The sequence below is a fragment of the Halichoeres trimaculatus genome, unplaced genomic scaffold (genome assembly GCF_033239565.1).
Source record: "Halichoeres trimaculatus isolate MK-OKI-2021-1 unplaced genomic scaffold, fHalTri1.1 fHalTri1_scaffold_8, whole genome shotgun sequence".
In the NCBI taxonomy this organism is placed as follows: domain Eukaryota; kingdom Metazoa; phylum Chordata; class Actinopteri; order Labriformes; family Labridae; genus Halichoeres; species Halichoeres trimaculatus.
The window spans coordinates 21,230,576-21,254,795 of NW_027437186.1; the positions used below are offsets into that span (position 1 = coordinate 21,230,576).

The following is a 24,220-nucleotide window of genomic DNA, read 5'->3' on the forward strand; positions in this document are numbered from 1 at the left end:
AATCAGGGTGTACACATCAGGGTCTGAAACACCAGCTGAAGGTAAATAAGAAGATTTTGAAGGGTTACTTCACTCCAATTAAAAACAAATGATTCTGTTACATACTTCCTGTGAAATGCAATGAAGCTGATATTTTGTTTTTATTAGGTGTATCATTACCTCGGCCATGGAGGTTATGTTTTTGGGAGAGTTCGTCTGATTGTCTATGAACAACATCAACTCAAGAAGCAATAAACAGATCTTGATTAAATATTCAGGAAATGTTCAAATGGGACAAGAAAGAAGTGATTAAATTTTTGAGGTGATCCGGATCACTGTCTATGTTTTTTTTAAAGGATTCTTTATCATTGTAAGATGGGACCGTTTTCACCATATGTGTACATAAATCCACAATAAATGGTTGGATTGCTTTGCATAACAACACAAGACAAAGTCGCGATAAATGATATAATATCCAACATTCTGGATACTAAGATCCAGAATATGAAATATGTACTGGGTCATAATACTTTTCAACACTGTCAGGTAACAAATTATCGCACAAACCTGCAACTAACACCAATTTGTAGCAGACAGTCTGCTGAAAGGGAGTATAACATTAAAGTAGGACTGTTTTTCTAGTTTTAGATAATTTAAGCTACCATTTATGTCATAATTCAAAAAAAAAAATTAATAGAATTTCATCCCCACCATTAGAAAAATAAACATTTCGAGAAACACTCGCAACATGTCCTCAAGGAAAAATTTCCAAAGTTGTGCTGGATTTCCTAAAGAACACACTAGTTTCAATTGGGACTGAATCTAAAAAAAAAACAGTCCACAGTGATTTTTGCTGATTATCTAGGAAGGGCAACATTATTTTGACGTGGGTTTTTCCTTCCTCTCTGGTTTGTTTGCCTTTTAGCCAGTTAGTGAACTGATCCTTTGATAACCTGCCGGTGAACTGAAAACCACATTAAAACCTGCATGTTTCTTGTCCTACATTTATAAAATATTCAAAGAAAGCTGCATTAAGGCATTTTAAATGACATGCGCTTTACACAAAATTAACATCTTTCCACTCCTCTCTTTTCCCCTCTTTCCTTCTTTTTACCCTGTTCGTCCTTTTCCCTCTTCTTCATGTCTCCGCTCTTTTGCCGCAGTTTTCCCCTCCTTTTATAAACAGATACCCTCTACACCAGTCTGGCCCCTGTACTACCCTTCTTCCCCTGGATGAATAGAAACCTCAGCCCTATCTCTTCCTTGCCACCCCCACTCCCCCCCATTTGCTTTGGCTGTCACAGCGTGGGGTCTTATCACAGGGCCAAAAGGGAGAAGTTGCCTTGGATTTATGATGAAGGAAAGGCAGGGGAGAGAAAAGCAGAGATCAGAGTGATGCATTCAAGTTGCTCATAATAAGCATTAAAGCATTACATGATATTAATCCTGTCAGGCCATTAATGTGTATAGGGTTTTGGTTGAGGCCTAATTATAATAGAAGAGAGTGGTGATTTAGAGGGAGGGGATAAGCAGAGATACATACAGTGGACACACGCGCACACACACACGCACACACGCAGACAACTATAGACTTACACTGGGCTGCAGTAATCTTCTTATAGCATCGACCAGGCTGGCTCTGTACTGGTCGAGAAACAAACTGCGAAGAAGGGAGGGAGAGCCAGGTTAGAATGCATTCCTATGATAGCGACAGCAGATAAAGCAGCAGGCTATTTATTTTCTTTTGTTCACAAATAAATCCACCAACAGGAAGCAGGGAGGAAAAAAAACAATTTGCATGAGTAAGATGCTCTTCCTGTTTGTTTACGTTTGAGTTTCCATGTGTATTCACCTCAGAAGCTGTCGAGGAATGAGAGGAATGCAGAACATCTGAAAATCCAATGTGCGCAGATACCATCCCATGCAGTCCACACACACACACACACACTCGCGCGCACTCAGTTCTTACTGGGATGGTTCAAAGCAGAGCAAAAGAACCTTGAATTTGGGGAATTAATACCTGGAGTGTTCGCTTTTGAGTTAATACGAAGATATGAAAACAAAAACAACACACAAAGGAAAAAAATCCCTGAAAATAAGTGTTAATAAATCTAATTAACTGGCTTTAAACACCACTGAGCTGTATCTTGCGTGTGTGTCTAAGCCTAGATTATTCATGTTCTTCCATTTGTACAACTCTGGATCCAACATTTAGTCAAACAGAACTTACAGATGAGTTAAAGTGAATACTTCCAGTTTCTGAAATACAGCATATGTATAGTGGAGTGTGTGGTCATGCTGTGGTAGGTATGTGTTTCTATTCGTGATTGGCTTTTACATCAGAGTATCCATTAAAACACTACCTCTTAATAATAATGATAATATACATTTTACAAAATATGCCAGACATGCGATACAAAATTTAATGACAGTAGAGTTTGATGGTTTAAAAACACTTTGATGCTATATTAACTGTATTTGATTTAAAATAGTGCAAAAACAGTGTATCAGAATTTGAAACTGAAAGCGTTATTGCACTATGCTCACTATGTTTACTATTGTGTGGTAAAATGTCCCTTTCTTGCCTGGTAAAAGATTTCAGCTGCTCTACACTCCAAGGTCTCCATTGTTGTATTTTTGTCACCCTGACTCTTTACTGCCAAAGTGTGCTGTTGTAATACATACAGAATGTGGTTTTGCATTGTCCTGCTGAAATACAATCTTGTCTGGATGCCATTACATGTTGCTGACAAAACTTTTATATATCTTTAAGCACCATGAGTGTCCTTCTAGATTTATGTATGCTTGTTTTTGAACTGTGTACTGATAACAGGAGGGGGGGTTCCCTCTACTGTATAAAGCAGAGGACACAACATCCATGGCTTCCAAAAAGAATGTCAATTTTTTTGGACTGCAGGATATCTTCCACGTTACCTAAGCTCATTATAAACAGGCTCTGGCCCGGTGAGGTCACAGGCATTTCTGGATCATCTTTTTATATGGTACAGTTATATTGGTTTTAGATATGATTCTGAGCCCATGCAGTGATTTTCACAACAGATTCATCTCTGTTTTTAGTGCAGGGCTGCCATACAGTAGACCAAGGTCACCAGTATTGGTTTTCAGCCTTTAGTGAAGAGATTTCTCCAGATTCTCTGATGAAAATTCTGCGCCCAAGATTTTTTTTTCTGAAATTGTTTAACTATTTGCCAAAATTACCTTTTCTTTTTTATACCCAGTCATGTTTCAAGCCTGCTTACTTAATGGATTAAATTGATGTGTTCCCCCATTGGTGTGTCTTTAAGTCTAACATTTCCAGTGTTTCCTTGTCTTTGTCTGCACTCTTTTTATATTTACATTGAGTTTTTACACATGCATTTTTTATTTGCTCGACATTCATTTTTTGTCGTAATGTAGCCAATGTAAGGCCTATTTAATATCAGACATAGCAAATTGGCTTTGGCTTAAAATGCTGCCAAGTGTTGCATTGCCACATCCTTGTCTTTACAAGGGTAGAATGCGGAACAAATCAGTTTTATCTTAGCATAATTGATGTGGGGAAAAAGATTTAGGTATGGAAAACTAATGTAATTAAAATGTTTTACGCTGTTTTTTTTTTTTCATTTTTTGTTGTTTCACACCAGCAGATAAAACACATGAACATAGAAAGTCACTAAAAGTGGAAAAAAAAAGTCCAGCTAACCAGCTTTTTCCTCTTCAAAAGTTGGTTGAAAATATCCGTAAATTCAGTCCAGTCATTCTTCCTCTGTGTATTAGTGTTAAATAAACAAAACTCAACAACTCCAACCTTTTAGGAGTGAAAACTGTGACAATCCAGTTCCCCTTTGTATAGTTACAAAAATGTATACAAATAAAGCTCTCTCTCTCTCTTTCTTACACACACACACACACACACACACACACACACACACACACACACACACACACACACACACACACACACACACACACACACACACCACAAACAAAAAACACCTGTCTCTATGTCCACAAAGACAAATTCCAATCCATTATGTTAGTAAGCAGGGCTGGGTGTGTGTCTTTTTGCGTGTTTGTGTGCACCTATAATCACGGATGACAGTGGAGTAATTTGACTAAAATGCAACAATACAGTGCAGCTTAAACATAATCCCACACATCCGCCCAACTGGCCCGGCCGGGCCCGGGGGAGTGCCAATCTGGATGCAACTTTTAAATAACAGCCTTTGACCTTTCATTCAGTCAAAGTCCTCTGATCACAGGGAGCAATGACAGGTGTATCTCTGCACAGATGTGTGTTTTTTTCAGCAGGTTTATCTGATAATCATCATAAATCAAGTCCCAACTTCCAATATCTTTACAAATGATGGACAAAATACGTTGTAATGCTGGGTAAAAAAAAAGAAAAACAAAACAGGACTTTCCCTCACAAGCTGTTACAGAGACCAGGGTGGGTGTACGTAAGTTTCAAGTTTATTGTTCTTTTAAGGTTAGACAGGGGGGCAAAGTTTATTTGACTTGAAAGGTGAGAGGTTTGTGTTTGGTTTGTTTTGCCACAGATATCAGTTCACAGGAAAAGTGAGTGGTAAGGAAAACAAGGAAGTGAGCTAGTTGGGTGGAGGTAAGAGCTGAAACACAGACACGCTAAGAGCAGGAAAAGGACACCGTGTCATTGAGGGGGCAATTCTTAAAAACAGAATGTATAGCTTTAAAGCTAGCTTAAACTAAAAATCACTTAAAGAAAAAAACGAACCTTCTATTAAACTTTTTATCTTAAAAGCAAATTAACTATATTTGCCACCCTTAGTTTTGTATTTTTTCTTTCCTTTTTTTGGTTGTAGCCCTTTGTTTCTTTCTTTTACCTCTATTACCATTTTCTGCACTGATTTCATCTCTCTTCTATGATTTATATTGTTTGAAAATATCCTAAATTCTTCTTACTTTTTAAAATATATTACAGCTCTGCTAGTTGATAAATTGTTTTCATCTTTTATGAAAACAGAACAGTTACCACCACTTAATTTAATAAGAGCAGTGGTTGCAATTCTGGAGGAGTTATTTGTCTATTGTTGCAAAGTCTGAATCCTTCCAAAGAGAGAATGTCCAAAATGAATTGTCAACAAAAGTTGCCAAATGGTAACATTACATTTTGGCAAAAGCTGTTCATGGGTACAAGTTCTGAGAGCAATCACATGACACAATTAGCCAATACATTTGTAGAATACAGAGCTCTTTAAATTGTGACAGGCTGTGGCAGACAATCATGGTAGCTGTGTAAAATAACTAATTCCCTACTGTGGAATTATTTTTCTGTTAATATTTTTATATCAAAAAGTGAGTCAAGCTCAGCCTTCTGCTAAAACAGGGATCCCAGCAAAACACCATTTTGAAAATGCAGTTTGGGGTGGCAGCTTTGATCTGAAAATAGTTTCATAATAAGTATATCATCACCAAACAGCAACTATATACCTATTTTTTCCCTCAAAGTGGACTTTGTTTCCAGACTTTAACCTCAACATGAAACATTTTTCTTGAAGTCTTCTGCCAAAGTTCAAATCTCGGCACTGTAGGCAGGTAACTCGTTGGTGTGAGCTGAAAAAAATGAACACAGTGTGAAAAGGACGTTTCTGTAAGAGGAGTATTGGAGTCAATTAAGCTGTTAAACAGACAATCACAGTTTTATGAACTCCTGTAATTGTCTTCCCTTTTAAGTTCATTTTAAGGTCACATGTGCTGCCCTCAGACTGTCAGAGGCCTATTGTCTCACACTGACCCCTCCCACCCAGGACGGCCCAGTGAACTCCAGCCACAACTGACCGAGGTCAAAGGTCATAAAGGGAGTTGGTGCTATATTTGTCTGCTTACGCATGCATGTGAACATACAGGATGAGGTCAGAGCTGAGGGGCTGAAAGCATGGAAACATTACATCGTCCACAACGTAGTTTCCCAAGCGGACACTTAAGGGTTAATATGTTTATTTTGATGTACTGCTGCAGGTTAGAATGACCTCACACTCGCTTAATGAGGATTTTTTTTGTGCTTTGTGGCATAGGCAAGACTGTTATATGTACTATGGTGTTTGCTCGTTTGTCTGAGTCCCATTAGAGTGAAATAAAACACATGAAGCTCTTCTGTTCAAGGTGATGAATTGATTTAAAATATCTTCTTTGACAAACCAAAGAGATTTTTCCCTCATTTATATCTTGTGTGTTTTCAGTTAATTTGATGAAATGTATCAATTGGAAATAAATAATTGTAAAAAAGAGCAAAAGTTATTTAGTTATAGCCTCATTGAAAGTGAAAGTTGAGAATTTTTTATTCCTGTCATACACATTTCAACAAAGACGTTAAATGTTTTGTGTCTATCCAGCTAATGTAGCCAAAGTTACAAATCAATTCAATCCAGCAAGCCAGTCAAGTCATAAGTAAAGAGAGAGATGTCTGTGCATTAAAAGAACTCATGTGAATGTAAAAAGATTAAACCAACAGAGATATAGTACAACAACAGAAAAAAAAACACACTCACACACTCACACACACATAGACTGGTCTTTATCTCAGTACCCACACATGGACAGATTTTGGAGAAAGCAGGCATGCCAACATCCAAGCCAAGCATCCGCTGCCACCCACATGCACAATGCAGGAATCCCCTTCTCTCTCTCTCTTTCTCACACACACACACAAACACACACACACACACACACACACACACACACACACACACACACACACACACACACACACACACACACACACACACACACACACAATAACACACACACAATAACACACACACAATAACACGCGCAAAGATGTAAAGGAGCACACTTCATTCTCCCTGCACTGTTGTCTGTCTGACAGTCTTGACATCACATAAACATTATATGTTATTGAATGTACTTTTGGAAAACTTATACAACTTTAAAAACTCCAAACTAGTAAAAACCAAATAAATCATTGTCTCCACTGTCTCTCATTAAGATATCTAGCAATTGTACGAGTTAACTGACCAAAAAAAGCCTCAGGTGGAAAACTTTATTTTAACATCCTGCACATAGCTTACCCTACATACCCTCTTTGTACCATGGTAGTAATGAAAGCCTCTTTTTTTTAAAACTGGCTTAACAGGATAAAACAATTTATATGGTGAGTACGATTTCCTATTCAAAGAGGGCAGCTGTTAAAAGACTTGAAGTTTATTTTCTTATTCATATTTTAACTCTGTAGGGGTGCTGTCTGGATTTATATGACGGTCACAAGTGATTCATCACAGGGTATTTATACGGCACATACTGTAACTGTGTTTCTTATAATCAGGAAGTAAGGTGATCTATAACTGGCCATCACAATAAACCTATGGGTCATGCCTCACTGTATGCTGACCTTTGGATCACACTTATATTTCTCCCAGGTGTGACATCACACAGGAAATTCACAATTACTTTTTCCAAGCAGTGCGATGCCATGGTGTTAAGCTGCATCCTATTCATGATTTACTGCACTTCAATAAATGTGACCAAAGTCCACCAGATTACTCAATTCCTCGTCTGCATCAGGATAGGAAGGACGTCCAAAGCCCGCGGCTGGAACACAAAACTCTTCCTGTCCTTGCTCTCCTCCTCTCGTCTGCTCGCTCTTCTCTCAGCGGTGGTTCTGCTGCTACAGGTAGGAGCTATAATTAATCAGAGTGGAAACCGCGTTGTTGACCTTTTCGTAGGTGATCATCACCATGACGTGCCATAATCGGTCAGCCATCACTCTCCAACCACCGCCACTGCAATTATCACACAAGCACTCGCTCGCATACACATGCAGAAAGAAGATGGCACCACACAGAAACACATCTCGCAGCACACACAGCCCGTCACTTAAGCATCTGAGAGAAGTCAGAAGAACCTGCCATTTCTCAAAATTCATGTGCAATTTGCTCTGTTCTCACATGATCTGCTTCTATCTATCCTACACACATGTGCATTACACTAGTCCACTGTAAAATATCCTCTATTAGCTGCCTGCTCTCTTTCTCTCTGGGTGTTGTACCTGACTATTACCTGTAATGACCATGACATTACAATAATGATAAAGCTGTTTGCTAATGCTGCACTTAGCACACGTGCACACACTCGTGCAGACAGATACACATGTGCTGTATACAAGCTTTCTCTCTCTTTTCTTTTAGTGTTTGTGAAGCTGGTAAATAGTCAAGCACTTCAAACAACAGCATGTCCATCTTCTCAGCATGTGTGAGCATGTGTGCATGTGGGTGAGCAGGTTTGTAAATTCTCTTTCCTGAAACAGTCTGAAAGTCCATGAACGGCTCCTAAAATGGACTGTGGTGATTGTCTTGCAGTCCTTATAGGATCATTGTGAATCTCTACAACTATTTGCCATAGTGGCTTAGCAGCCATTTGTCTATGTCGCTTTGAGAGCTAGACAGCTCTTCTCTGAGTTTTAAGTTAAAGAAAAAAGTTGAATTGGCTCCTGATTTATTTTTAGTTACTGCGAAGACAATTAGTGTGTCCCAAATCACATATTTCGATACCGTGTACTCAAAATTTTCAAGTTGAGTGTACTAAGCATACTACATACTCACTGGCTTAGTGCGCAAAGTTTGAGGGTGTAGAGCTGTCTCAAATCGCATACTGCAGAGCGCCGTACTCAACGGAAATGACGACATGATGTCGACCTCCTCTTCTTCTACATCTAATTGTGACCGGCTTCCGGCGCGTTTCAGCTAAATACCGCCACTATTTGCCAGCGAATTTTCAAAGCCTTTTCAGTAGTATGTTAAACACAGCTAATAACACGATCAGCGGTGTAGAGTTTATTAATGGGGGTCGGTGCAGCTGACTGAGGCTACCGAGAGAGCTACGCGGGGTGCTGCAGCAGTTAAAATACATCCACAAATTAAATGTCTGAGTGGTGCTTCTGGTCATGTACTCACTGTGCAGGGTCTAACCCGCTTGTTATTACATTTGCCTGGTTCACTGGGTAATGCTAGGGCCCCGGTAACTGTTAGCCCAACGAGCTTTAGCATTCGAGACAGCTGTTAGCTCAACTAGTGTTAGCATAGCCCAGTGTTTCTCAATCCTGGTCCTGGGGACCCCCTGCCCTGCATGTTTTAGATGTTACCCCACTCCAGCACACCTGATTCAAATGAATGGCTCGTTATCTGGCTCAAGCAGAGCTTGATGATGAGCTGATCATTTGAATCAGGTGTGTTGGATTCGGGTAACATAAAAAACATGCAGGGCAGGGGGTCCCCAGGACCAGGATTGAGAAACACTGGCATAGCCTATCATTTGTGGTACAAAACAAACAAAAACAAGTTACACCACATACACAACTTCAACAGCTGATGGTGCTTGGTGGAAACAACACGTGTAAAGAACAACATCAATAACTTACATTTATACATTGTTGTCAGAGGAGGAAATGAGTGCATTAAGTGTCCACAGCTGCATACTCAAAATCCGGGATGATTTGAGTACATCATCCTGGTACTTTTGCATACTCATTTTTCGCATACTATGCATACTGTTTTTCATTTTGACGCAGTATACTCAAAATTTTGAGTATTTGAGTATGGAAGTATGCGATTTGGGATACACTAAATGAGTCCCAAAAGACCATTGGGTATGCCCTGACAGCTAATTAGATACCATCAGCTACTGTTAGCATCCACCTGCTTCCTATCTAACATTGACATCAGCTAAAAATGTAATGTACCTATCAGTAACATTGGCTTCAGAAGTGGCTGCTCATATTTAATTTTTTTTCTGGTGGAAGCTAATTTCAAGTCTCATGCAAAACTAGAAAAGCACTCAGACCTCCACCAAGCATAATGTGATTGTCATACAACAAATTGCTAATAATTTGTTATTAAACAATTAACAATAATTTGTTACCTGTCAGTGTTGAAAATTATGATGACCAAGAACATATTTTATATTCCCGATTTTATTATCCAGAATATTGGATATTTTATTATTCATCATGACTTTGACTTGTATTCTTATGCAAAACAATGCGTGGAGTTATATACTTATGGTGAAAACGACCCTATCTCACAATGATACAGAATCCTTTAAAAAAATCCTGGATCCAGACGGTGATTCAGATCACCTCCAAAAATGAATCACTTCTTCCTTATCCCATTTTGAACATTTCCTGAAAATTTTATGAAGATCCGTTTGTTACTATTTGAGTTATGTTGTTCACAGACAAACAGACAAACTCCCAAAAACATAACCTCCTTGGCGGAGGTAAATATGGCACTGATGGCTTAGAGGTGAACCAATTCCTTCCACCATTCTAAACAGTTGGTGAAGCAAACAAGCTAAACAAAAGTTGCAAATATTTATTGCCAATCCAGTGTCTCATCAATCTAAGAGCCTCCACGTGATTTTGAGGTTTAGGAAAACAATCAAGGATAATCTTGAGTCTGTCGGCAAACTTCTTCCACATTTAAATTCGTATGCTCCTAATCTCCTCACCTGTGCACTCTTTAGCTGAATCTTCACCTTTAATTTTTTGATTCCTTCTGAAGGACTCTGGTCTGAGACTTCGAAGTGGATAGATATTTTACAAAAAGCAGATTGAGCATGACAGGAAGTCCAGTCAGAATACCCATTGACTTAAAATAAAACAATGTCAAAATTAGATCTTATGTAACGAGACAATAACAACAAACCGGCAGAAGGAGTGGAGTCAGGTCAAAAGTCAAGAGGTTTGGGGTTTACAGCTCAACATGAAGGAGGAGAAGCTCATCATTGAGATGGGAATTGAGGGAGCGAGCCGGACTGGAGACGCATCCAGTACATTCCAGCTTGATACAGTCTTTAAAAAAAGGTTTGTTGAAAGAGTTGTGTTTTTCCCACAAATATTTACTTTTCTACATGTATTCTTTTTTATTGTTGTACTACAAACATGTCTTTATAAAAGAAAAAATAGCAGATGCTGCCTTTGTGGTTTTATATGGTTTTGTACGTTTGGGTAAACACTTCAAGGTTGCACAATCCATGTTTTTTCACACATGATTTTTTTCATGCCCCACATCTTCAGAGGACATCACAGTGCAGCACAAACAAAAAGGTATCCATGCATTTTCTCTCGCACAGTACGGTCCAACTCAGCCATAAATAAGATGTAATTTGTGATTGGCCACAAGATCTACATTTCATTGACAGATGGGCTAATTGTTATGTTTATGTTGCTCTATCTCTCCATTTCCATCTCCATTTCTACTCCTCCCTCCATCCGCCCTCAACTCTTTCTTTATCTTACTGTGTCTCCTTCCTTGTCAAGGCGCAATTATTTGCAATTTGCCTAAGTCATCCATTTGCTGGGACACCAAGCATGAAAACGAGGCAATTTGGTGTAAAATGGAGGCAGGCGGGAATCTGAGCATATGTATGTAAGTGTGTGTGTGTGTGAGTGTGTGTATGTGTGTGTGTGTGTGTGTGAGGATAAGACAGGGAAAAGAGGGGAAAGTCCAGGCGCTGGTGGGGGGCCATGCAAAAACTGTCACAAAAATGCTAAAATTAAAGCCACAAATGCACACACACAGACAGATCTGTGTGTGTGTATGTGTGTGAGTCTATGAACCCACCAGTCTGCACACATGACAGCGTCAAAGTGTCCTTCCAGAGCGGAAACGTCTGACTCACAGTCCCACCTCACCACCCTGTAAAAACACATGAAACAGAGATCAAATTTCACTATATTTCAGTTCCTCAACAGGAAAAAGAAGACGTGTTGGAGAAACTGTATGGTGAGCAACAGCAGGATGTTCTTTCTGCCGTCTTTTGCTCTTTTTCCAACACTTTGAGCCTCTTGATCCCCGACACCTCTCTCTGACACCTGCTGTTTTTCTGGCTCAGTAAAGACTCTGTGAAAGTGTCAGGGAGGGACGGCATGTCATCTGTGAGGTAAAGAGTGGGTTCTTCTGACATGACACTTGACATTTATACCTGTGAACACACACATACACACGCACACACGATCGCCTTCTTTCTTCCTTTTAACATAACTGTCAGAAAAAGGTTGCTTGAATCTCAAAATTTCGATCATTAATACATCTTTAGTGCCACTTAATGAGTAATGCTATTTAAAGATTCTTAAAAAGCAGGTCTAGTCTGTTCTCTTTGTAACATAAACCAATTTACAGTTGACATCATCAAAAATATGGAATTTATTTATTATTATTATTATTATTATTATTATTATTATTATTATTATTATTATTATTATTATTCTTTTATTATTATTATTATTCTTTTATTTTATTTTATTTTATTTTATTTTCTTCTATTGGGGGGGGGATACAATAATCAACTAGCCAACAAACCACAATTAATTGCTGCAACAGTATACTTCAAACTTCAACAACATTCAATAGTAGTGCTAAAGAATCAATGAGAGCTGAGTCTTAGACCCACTGACTCATTCTACCCCTGAGGACAAAGAGAAGGGTCAGCTTAAGTGCACAGTTAAGTCTTCAAACATCTCTTAAAAGTGGAAAGGGACTCTGTGGATCATATAGAGGTAAGTAATTCATTCCACCCTTTGGGCACAACAGAGGAGAAGAGTCTGGCTAGAGATTTGGAGCCGCGCTGGGCTGGGAGCACCAGGCGTCTTTCACAAGCAGAGCGTAGTGGGTGAGAAGGAGTTTAGATCTGGATGAGGGACCCCAGGTAGACAGGAGCCATTCTTGTTAATGTTTTGTAAGCCAGGAGAAGAGCTTTGAATTTGATTGGAGCTGCCACTGGAGGCCAGTGAAGCGAGATTAACAGCTGGGTGACAAATGCTGTTTTGGGCTGGTTAAAGACCAGACGTGCTGCTGCATTCTGGATCGTCTGCAGAGGCTTAAATGTACACACAGGGAGGCCTGCTAGGAGGGAATTGCAGTAGTCGATGCGTGATATCACAACGCCTGTGACAGAATCTCTGTGGCCTGTTGTGTCAGGTAGGGTCTGATCCTCCTAAGGTTATAGAGGGCATATCAACAAGACTGTGAAATTGAGGCAACATGAACCTTACAGGTCAGCTGGTCATCAATCATGACACTCAGAGTTTGTGGCACAAGTTAATTGGAATCAAGCAGGACATTGATCTGTAGTTGAACTGAGGGACATGCAGGAAGGACAATGAGCTCAGTTTTGGACAAATTTAGTTGAAGGTGGCGTTCCTTCATCCATGTGGAGATATCAGCCAGACACGCTGATATCCGAGCCGAGACAGTTATATCATCAGGAGATAAAGACAGGAAGAGCTGAGTGTCATCATTATACCATGGAGTCAAGTTCTATCCAGTTTCAGTCACAGTTACTGACTGTTACAGAGCTACTGGTGTTTTGGAGTTATGTGCGACCATGCTAACTGGTGACTCTCAGCCAAATGTGTCCGTGATTGTCTGCTGACAGTCACCAGTTAGCATGGTCTCACTTAACACTTCAACACCCACAACACTCACAACGTCTGTGGCTGTTATTAAACGCGTTTTCTTTATCCCACCTGAGATAACAAGGTTCCACAAATAAAAAATATGAATCCAGTTTTTGTGTATTTAATGAAAAAAGTTGGTTTCAGGCTGAGTTTATCACCAAACATGAACTGAACATGGAGAATAAATAAGTAAACCTTTAAAGTATGACTAACAGAAACAGATTTGATGTTCAAAATAAAACATTTAACCAGTCTCATTAGTGATTTTAAAATACAAAGGCATCACAATTCTGTTATATTTGGTGCACTCCTCTGTCTGCATGTAGTTTTCAGGCTCCTTTATTATAACTCAGGTCTTAGCGGTCAGTGTGCTTGTCTTTGGTTTGGGAGGTTTTCTGGTTTACTTACACAAGTTTATGTTATGTCTTTATATTTCACAGTCTGGTAAGAGAAAAGAGATACTGCAGTCATAAGTATTGAGTGGCCTGTGTGTTTAAACTCTTCTTTGGGGTACATGCTGGATTTCTCCACAAAGACCATCTGTACATTGAATGTCTGTCCACTCGTTAGTTTTTTTTCCATCCACTCAGTGATTCCTGACGAACCTTGAGTTGTTTGCCATGTGCCAAATTTGTGTTATTTGGGTAAAAAATATGCAAGAACTTCCCATAGTATTACTACTACTACTACTACTACTACAACTATAATTATTGTTATGAAAAAGTGATCCATTCAATTTTGTTCAGGAAATTTGTTTCAGACATATCCTTTGAGGTGGTCCTTAGTCTTAAAAAGGTTGGTGACCCTTTGTCTATAGGGTAGGGAGACCCATCATTAATTAACCAAGCCATTCAGCATTCAGCAAGTGACAGTGGTAAGGCAAAATGTCCTTTAAACAGGTCGATAGTTCAGACACAACCAGACTCAACACCAAGCATTTGCCCACCAAAAGCCGTTCAACTTTAATCGCTCTGATTTCCACACTGCTGTTTGTTGTCCTAAATTCAGGAGTCTTTTCATAAAAAGTAGCTCCCTGTTTGGTTTATTTGTATCTATTTTATCAGTTTGAGTGATTGTATATAATGTGAGGGAAAAGTTGTCAAGCCATGGCACTGCTTTGACTTAGCGGCTATTTCACACTCCCCATTTACAGAAGCTCAAGTTCCTGGTGGTCCAGGTTTGATTCCAACCTTTCACCCTTTGGATGGAATTTTTCCCTCTCCTCTTCTTAATTCCCCTATCTAGCAATTTCCTGTAACTAAATAAGGATATAAAAACTCCAAAAATACAACTTGAAAAGAATACAATTTGCACTGTCCGCTCGTGTTGCACATTATCCTAGAGTTTTAAGTACACTGGATGAGTTTAATCAAGTAGTAGCATAGAAGAAAAACGCACACTGTGCCTCATATAAAACAACCTAACAAATAGTATAAGTAAATGCATTATAGTTTCCTTTTTTGTTTTCTCTTTAGCTCATTGCCAAAATAAGTATTTTCTTCCTGTATACGTGTCATTTTCAATGCAATTCTCTTGCAAAAGACTTTGTTTTTTCTTTAAATCTATTTTGGTCTTCTTTTGATGCAGACCTGACACAGTCCGTTTTCTCAGGGTTGCCAGGTTAGTGGGTGTCCACCAATTGTATTACCAGAACTTTGGTTAATGAGTAGTTTACAACTAGACACTCATGACAGCTTGGAAATTTATCATTTAGGATGGTCCAAAAGTGTTGAGATGATATTAGGAATGTGATAGATTTTCTTTTTCTTTGTTGCAAATTTGGTGTTTTTGGTGTGTACAGGCTCTGGTGACCATGGATTTGTTCTCCTGCATCATTTTTTTTTTCCACCCCCTGCTCCCTCAGTTGCTTTCTCTTTCCTCCCTCTCTCCGTCGCACTCTCAGCCTGTTAGGCAGAGTTGGGGGATTATTAATTAGGCATTATTAACACTCAGTAAACAAAACATTAGGCCCGGCTAGGAACACAATCTCGATACGCGGCGGGAGGTCCCAACACACACATACGCATCCATGTGCGCACACCATCATGCAACATGCCCCTCCCTCCCCCTCCCCTTGTCCAATCGCATCGTGCCCTTCGCCCTCTCTTGCCGTGCGAGGATGACAGCAGCCATAATCTGAAAAGAAAACAATCAAAGTAATGTAGCCTAATTATACGTTTACTTTTTCACTCCATCTTCCACTCGTGTAAATATGCACTGGAGGGAGAGAGGAGAGGGGGGGAGAGAGGAGGAGAGACAAGGGAAAACATTGAGGAGCAAAAACAGTCAGTGAAGAACGAAATGCTTATTTTGAGACAGAGACAACAATTAAGCACATTTTAGCTTGTTCTTGCATACTGTGTGTGTATTTGTGTTTGTGTGTGAGTGTTTGTGAGTAAGATAAAATAAAATCTTTCCTCGAACCATTTTAAAAAGGAATCAATTTGCCTAAGAGACTGAGCAAACACACACACATGAACACAATCCTATGGGTAATAGAGTGTAAAGTAAATACAGTTTTCTGTGCTGTTTTACCCAAATTTCATTAAATAAATTTGAAAAACTCTCTAAATATTTATATTTTTTCAGATTAAACAGTTTTTTTTGTGTAATAAAATAGCAATAACTCTGCACAATATAATGGGTTAAATAAAACCACAAACTGCTACTCATCACAGTCTTCCTCTTGATGTGTTGCATGACATTAGTGCACCAGGCAGTGTATGCACTTTAAAAGTACATAAACTGCCTGTCAATAAAAAAAGTCGACCTGGAATTAACTAAGCAAATATGTATGACCCTTCTTGGATAATGACTGCATGGGTGATTATCTTTTAACTGGCAACAAGTTATTTAACGTCAACTCGGGCAATGAGTTGCTTCTCATTTCTTCAACAGCCATGTCAAAAGACACATCCTGCAGTCATGGAAAAGATGTTAGTCTGTTTGAGAAGGGTCAAATCATTGGCATGCATCAAGCAGAGAAAACATCAAGAGATTGCAGAAACTACTAAAACTGGGTTAAGAACTGTCCAAAGCATTATTAAAAACTGGAAGGATAGTGGGGACTCATTGTCTTTGAGGAAGGAATGTGGCTTGAAAAAAGTCCTGAATGATGGTGACTGGTGATCACTTAAATGTTGGGTGAAATCAAAAAGAAGAAAAACAAAAGCAGAACTCACGGCTGTGTTTAACAGTAAAAGTAAGAGCATTTCTACATGCACAATATAAAAGGAACTCAAGGGATTGGGAGTGGACAGCTTTGTAGCCTTAAGAAAACCACTAAGCTAACCGGAATCAATGGCACATCAGGGTAAGAAGAGAGGCAGATGAAGCGATCACCCATCATGCCGAGTGCCTACTAGCAGATTCCAAGATGACAATGTCAGGATTCATCAAAATTGTGAAAGAGTGGTTCAGGGAGCATGAGAAATCATTTTCACACATGGATTGGCCACCACAGAGTCCAGACCTTAACCCCTTCAAAAATCTTTGGGATGTGCTGGAGAAGGCTTTGCACAGCGGTTAGACTCTAACATCATCAAAGCAAGATCTTGGTGAAAAATTAATGCAACACTGGGTGGAAATAAATCTTGTGACATTGCAGAATCTTATTTAAACAATGCCACAATGAATGCATGCCTTAATCAATCAAGCTAAAGGTGGTCCAACGAAATATTGGAGTGTGTGAGTTATTTTTGGTGGTGACTTATTTCTTGGCCAGGCAGTGTATGAAATGCCCCTTCTCAGCTTTTACAGTGAACACCACTTCAGGTCCTGCACATTTTCCTCTGTTCACTGAGATGAGCGACCAGGAGGGAGATCACATTAAAAACCTTCTCATCAATCAGCTAATTCTCCTCCACAAGGAGCAAATAAATGGTCTTACCTTGCAGATATGTGGGTTGACCCAAATTTTCCAGCTTGCCTGTTTTTCTCCACAAGCCCTCGAACATCTGACATGTTACAGTCAAGGATTTAAATGGACTGTATCAGAGGAAGTCAACAAAGGAACATGCTTGACAATAATAATCATCATAATAATACATTTTGTTTTAGGACACAGTACAAAACAAAGTTTAAAAACACTTCAACAAAAATTTAAAAAGAAAAATGCATATGGATAAAAGTTTACAAGAAATTGATTTGAAAGACTAGGTGGATGGATGGCAGTTAAGAGTGAGGAGGCCAGTTGGAATAGATGGGTTTTGAAATTTGAAAATAGCCATTAAGTCAATATCATGGATGTCTGGTGGGTTTGTTAATGAGGAGGAGATTGGTGAGGTACGAAGGGGGGAAGTTATGGAGGGCTTTGAAGGTGAGGAGCAGGATTTTATAACTGATGCAGTGGATGATGGGTAGCCAGTACAATTGTTGCAAAACAGGGATCATGTGGTGGGAAGAGGGAGTCTTGGTGATAAAGCAATGGCAGCATTCTCTTCAAAGTTGAAGTCTACGGAGGGACTTAAGGGGGAGACCAGATAGAAAAGAGTTGCAAAAGTCCAGACGGAGGTAACAAGTGAGTGGACCAGGACGGTGGTGCTGTTGGAGGTGAGGGAGGAGTGGAGGCAGTTAATGTTGCAGAGATGAAGGAACCAAGACCGGGTGACGTAGAGATCTTACTTTACATTACGTGAGTGTTTGCATACGGTAGACTCTGAAGATAAATTTACTTTTAAACTGTTAAGTCAAATTAATTCTGTTTGTACAACCAAATAGCTTCTTTATGAATGTCAGGACTAGGGATGGATACCTTTCATATTTGAAATAATATGGTACCGATGTTCGGTACCTGGCAACCAGTATCGGTACTCAACGGTACCAATTTTTGGTACTTTTTTATGTTTATGTGGCAAAAAATATCAATGTTTTTAAAAATAAAATCTCATGTTTTTCAATTTAACATATTTATTCTTTAATCTTAACCTTGCAATGCTGTGTTCATGTCCAGCATGGAAAATTGCCTACTCTTCCAGTCCCTCACAGTCACAAGGTTGCATTTAGGTACCTAAGCATGGTACCTTTAGATTTTATGAGAAGCAGTACCCAGTACCCAGGACACCTGAAATGTTCAGTATAAATAAAAGTTTGTACTCAGGATGGAGCATCAGTCAGGGAAACAATGAAGTTTGGCCTAAATAGACTTTATTATTTTTAAGAAGTGATGTGCAAATCCACCATCAGCCAATCATAAACACATCTATGCAGCATGGTTAATTGATTTAATTATGATTTAGAGTCATTTATGTTGCAAATGAAAATGAATCGCTATAAGGTAGTGTTTTATTAACCATGTATGATTGAACAAGAAAAACCAATAGGTTCCTGTTAAAGGTTTTAGGAGTTGTGTGAGTGTCGCATGGAGCATAAGATCCAACAATCAAAAGACACAACCTCTAAGAACAAACCCTCTTTAGTTAAAGACACATATGGTTGACAGCCACATAGAGACATCAGGAGGGAGCAGAGATGATCTCAAGGGAAGAGAGTGGGCCTACAGCAGCAGATCACAGCGGCCTCCATCTGGATCAATGGGAAGGCTTTTAACCACAGATACACAAACTCACACTGTTCCTCTTGCTTGCATGCACACACACACAAACACATACGCACAGATGAACGTCCACAAAGGCACGGCGATTGATTTCAAGTTGTATAGTAATACACTGGCTTGTGGAGTTGCAAAGCAATTCAATTAGGATTTCCTTGTCTTTAAAGCCTGAGACAAATCCAATCGACAGAGACAGAGATAGAGAGGGAGCAGGGATGCGTGATGAGTTGATAGATGGATTGATAACTGGAGAGCCAATCCAAAATCAAAGGGTCCTCCCAGACAGACAGACAGACGGACAGACAGATAATAATATGTGGGTTAGCATATTTATATACATACACAAGCATGAGCACACACAAGCCAGACACCTGTGCATCAGTGTGATATGCATAGGGATGACAGGGCGAAGAGCAGAGCAGCTTACTGTAATCTCATCACCAACACACCACTAGGGGAGAGGTCACCAGTGCATGCACACACACACACTTACACACACACACACAAACACACACACACACTCAAATAAAGAATAAAAAGTGAAAGAGTGGGAGAGATTTGAGTGTTATTGAACATTAAAGAGGAGGAAAATTTGCTTCCCATCACTTGAAGTAGACTAGTAGCAGCCAACGACATGCATCAATCATTCTTAATGGAACATTTCAATTGATTTCCAACATGAGTATTCAAGGTCACAGCAACAGTCTCTCCGCAGTGTGTGGTGTGTATTTGTGTGTGTTTCTGCACAATATAAATGAGGTCAACATCTTGGAAAGGAGCGGAAAAATCCATTCCCCAGATTTATCTAAATTTCTTCTATTCACAGCTTCTTTTTCCGCATATCTTCTCATCTATTTCACTGTATAAAACCGAGCCATATCACGAGCCACTATCTCTTTCCATTGTAATGCTAGCAGCACAATAAATGCATGTGAGACAAACAATGTGAGCCATTAGCGCGAGGCTAAGACCGGCGGGTTCCTCGGTGAGAGGAAATGCTGCATGGAGCCAGCAGTATGAGAACGGGCCAATTTGGCCGAGCCCGGAACGAAATTATCCGTCTTTCTCAGCCCCCCCTTTCTCTTTCTGTGTGTGTTCGATCCACTTTTGCTATGATTTCACTTACAATTCTCTCTATGTGTTTGTTCTGGGAAACAAAGCGCTCGGTCAATGGTGTATTGTTTGTGTTGGCTAAGTGCGTGCGTGTGTTTTACAGACTTCATGATGTTATTGTTGGGTGTTATTGTGATCAGTAAAAGAGCACTGTAGCCGGATGAGACAGAGATATTGAAAGACTGCCTAAATATAGACACGCCATGTTGGTCAATGAGGAAGAAATGTGTATTTATATTTCCTGCTTTTGTGAAATCAGAGCATTCTTTTCTTGTGCATGTATTTGTTAAGTCAATAAAGTGAGATCTGGGTGAATGGGAGGGAAAACGGGTAATGATAGAAGAAAGGAAGAAAAAAGGAGAGGAAAAGAGCACACGAAAGTGGGAAGATGCAAGACGGTTTGCTGGCTGAAAGAGTTAATCAATAACCCAGTCAAGGAACAAATGCGTGCCAAAAAAAATCTCACCTAAAGATTTGTCCAAAAAACTTAATTATAGGCCTGAACCTTTAACCACACACAAAAGCATCTTAAACAAACCTTGATTGTCCCTTCTTCGTAAAACACTCATCAAGCCCTTACACCAGACTTAGCATTAGATGAAGTCCCAAACAAAATCTGACAGGATGGTAATTACTGTGCTCTTAACATGGCATTGTGGGCAGCTAGGATTGGTAGATGCCATGTTGAGCTGGAGTGCCGGGTATTTGTCACTGTGGGCGCCCCATCTGCTGCTTTTGCCTGAAAATAAAGAGGTGGATGGCTACTCTTCTTTCACTCTGCCACATTTTTTTTTCTTCAATTTTAGGGCTGAAATACAGAGGTTGTTGCTCTACTTTCTGTCATACTGCTGAACAAAAACAGTGTGTGGCTAAAGATGGAAAACAGAAAACAAATCAATTAATCCTGATGATATTCAGAGGAGATCTCAAATTCAAGTAGGACTGGTCAGTCTCTGCAAAAGTTTACTTTTAAAGCTAAAGCTTTCTTAAACTGTTTGATATTCAGATAAATTTTGAAACTTGAGAGCACATTTTAGAGAACAGAAGTCATGAAATGAGCTTCCTTGAATTGATGAAATTATTCTGGGATCACAAAAAATGTGACGGGAAGGCATCTATTCTGCTTTTTGTTGTCCTAAAACTCTGAAATTAATTTAGGAACACAATGGGAACAGGGGAAATGTGTCTCATAGTTAACTTTGAAACATTTTTTCATTAATGTGTCACAAAAATTTGAAAGCCAATGAATACTTACGCATGAAAACGCAATTAAGCAGATTCACCATGAAACGTCTGGTTTCTGAGCAGAATACAGATAAAGAGGAGGGTGTAATGTCTCTGGATACAATATCATAACCCTCTGAACTGGTAGTTCCCCACTTGTAAGAGGTAAAAGAAACATTAAAATTACATTTAGTAATATGCAAATTTACCATATGTTAAATACTGTTATATGTATGTGAAGCATTTTTTTCCACCCCTGTAAATCAAAGGTGTGACATCCAGATTGTTTTTTGACTCCATGTTAGGCTTAAGCTGTGTCACATGCGTAATTTTTTTCACTTGCAAGTAATCAAAGTGGAGTTTATACCTGATTAAAAAAAAAAAAATCACAAAAGTTTTCCTACAGATGAATCCATGTAGATGCATGAAAAATAAATGTGAGTTGCAGGATCGAGGCAGAGATAGAGAGATAGAGAGAAAGAGAAAGGGAGAGGACGATGAAAGGATACTCTGAATGGACTTCTCGTTCCCATCTGATAGCAGAACTTCTTTTACGTCAGCACAAATGGCAACCTGAGAGACAGAGAGACAGGTAAAAGACAGAGAAATGAAACAACACAGAACAAAAGAACAAAAACCAAAAGCACCCTTAGATGAAGCAAACATCTGAACGCGCGCTCACACACACACAATAATGACATAACCATATCTACAAAGCTTCACTCTTGGCAGTTCGCCCCACCCTCTCTCCATTGCTCCCTCTCCTCCCTGCCATTTCCCTCTCTATCTTCACCCCATTTTTATGTCTGCATTATTTTAATCATTCAATCAAATCAGTCAATACTTTTATCATTGTGGCTAGCGGTGGGGGCTGCTATCTTGCTATCACTCTGTTCAGTAATTGCATTGTGACAGGGGATGATGGCAAGCGCAGAGCCTTTTCATTTGACGCTGGGTGTTTATCGGGCCGAGCCATCACTCCGTTCGCCGCTGTCACTCTGCACTCCGCTCGCCGGGCCTGCCTGATGCCCTTCATATAACTTTGCGGAGCAGACTGTGAGAGATGGAGAGAAAGAGAGGCAGAGGGAGGGAGAGACGGGAGAATGGATAGACAGCTTTGTGCTGCACCGTGTGTCTCTGTGTTAGGGAGATATAGATAGAGAGGTGTGTGCTTTACTTTAACCCCATCTTTTCACATTTTCTTTTCTTTGCAGATGCTTTTTTATATCAGCAAGTGTGTGTCAGCCTGTCAATTTCTGCTTAAGAGGATGTGTGTGCATATACACATGGGTGAAGGAAAGTGCAAGTAGCTATTGTGTTGGTATGCACACATATTCTGTGCAGCTGATTGAATGTAATCTTGAAGTACATGTTTTATTTATTTATTTATCTTTCTAAAAAAGCACATGCTGGAGCATATCAAGTGTATGAAAATCTCTGGAACAGACTAAACAAACATGCACATGTTCGGACACACACGTACTCATAGAGCCATACGTGTGTTCAGGCCCTGCAGGGGTTGTGAGTGGGTCACAGTGCTGTGTGACCAACCATCTGCTTAAATGGAGGAAGGGACCCCCAGGCTGAACCAGAGCATCCAGCTGAAAGATCAGGAGCCCAACCTTGCGACCCATGAGCAACCACCTGCCACCATCACTATGTGCACATTTAGAGAGGAGGCTTCATCAATTCTGGAGAAAACATTGTTGTGGTACATGTTATCAAATTATCACATTTAATTGATTAATTCTTAGTTGGCATGGTCCATTCAACCAAAACAAATGTATTTTGAGAGGATTTTTTGAGAGTAGTATCCCTGTGACTGTTCCCTGACCCTATTAGTGCAATAGTTATGAAGTTGTTTCAAAAAGTGACAAAAGTATTTTCAGGGCTCTACATTACTGCTGGCAATTTTAGCCTAATGTCAACCCTTGATTACACATTTCTGCAGAAAAAAAAACAAAAACCCTAAAGGACTTTTATTCACACTGATACATATGCTAATATTTACAATTGGTAACATGTGGGACATCCAATGCAAATAAAGCACATTTTTAGCATCTCCACTCACTGTACAGGAAGAGCAGGGGACTGAATATGCTTCCCTGAGGAACCTCAAATCTGAATGCTTAAAACCCAAAACATGTTCTCTGGCAGAGCCATTACACTCACTTTTAACTGATTAAAAGTGTCAGATAAAGCAAACTGGCATAATGATAATCGATTCTCAACAAGTCATAATGCATTTATGGGTTAAAAGCACAAATTCACAACTCACTGACAGAGCAGCTCAGCCATATGTGAAGGGTGGCTGGATACAGGAAGCTTCTTTTTTTTTTCCTTTTTTGTAAGATTGATACTTATCATTGAAGGTAGCACTGGAAAAGCATTCAGAGCGCACAGACCTCCACCAAGCATATTGTGATTGTTATGCAATACTTTAGTCCTACTCTAATGTTATACTCCCTTTCAGCAGACTGTCTGCTACAATGTGGTGTTAGTTGCAGGTTTGTACGATAATTTGTTACCTGAGAGTGTTGAAAATTATGATGACCCAGTAAATATTTCAGATCCTGGATCTTAGTATCCAGAATATTGCCAGGATGTGGATCATACTTTTACATCTGTCAGAAATCATCATGACCTTGTCTTGTATTGTTTTGCAAAGCAATCCGACTATTTATCGTTGAGTTATATACACATATGATGAAAATGGCCCTATCTCACAATAGCCATGGTTACATGAGGAGTTTTTCGTCTCTTGAATGGAATCTTTCCGAATGACTGTTCTGAAAACAATAGTATACATGGAAAGGAATATTCCAATTTCTGGTCTACATGCGGCGCTGTAATCAAACAGAATAGTCAATGCGTGCATGCGCAGAAAAACGTAAACATCACGA

The 24,220-nt window shown here is 39.5% G+C and overlaps 1 protein-coding gene across 1 annotated transcript in view; it reads right to left on the bottom strand.

The window, feature by feature from the left end:
• Nucleotides 1–24,220, bottom strand: part of camkmt (calmodulin-lysine N-methyltransferase) — a 137,575-nt gene that overhangs the window by 17,820 nt on the left and 95,535 nt on the right. Inside the window, exons 6-9 of the mRNA XM_074676393.1 lie at nucleotides 21,827–21,890; nucleotides 17,319–17,385; nucleotides 11,595–11,669; nucleotides 1,576–1,639 (exon numbers count right to left, since the gene is read on the bottom strand). Of these exons, the coding sequence (XP_074532494.1) occupies nucleotides 1,576–1,639; nucleotides 11,595–11,669; nucleotides 17,319–17,385; nucleotides 21,827–21,890 (270 nt within the window). The remainder of the gene's footprint in view (nucleotides 1–1,575; nucleotides 1,640–11,594; nucleotides 11,670–17,318; nucleotides 17,386–21,826; nucleotides 21,891–24,220) is intronic.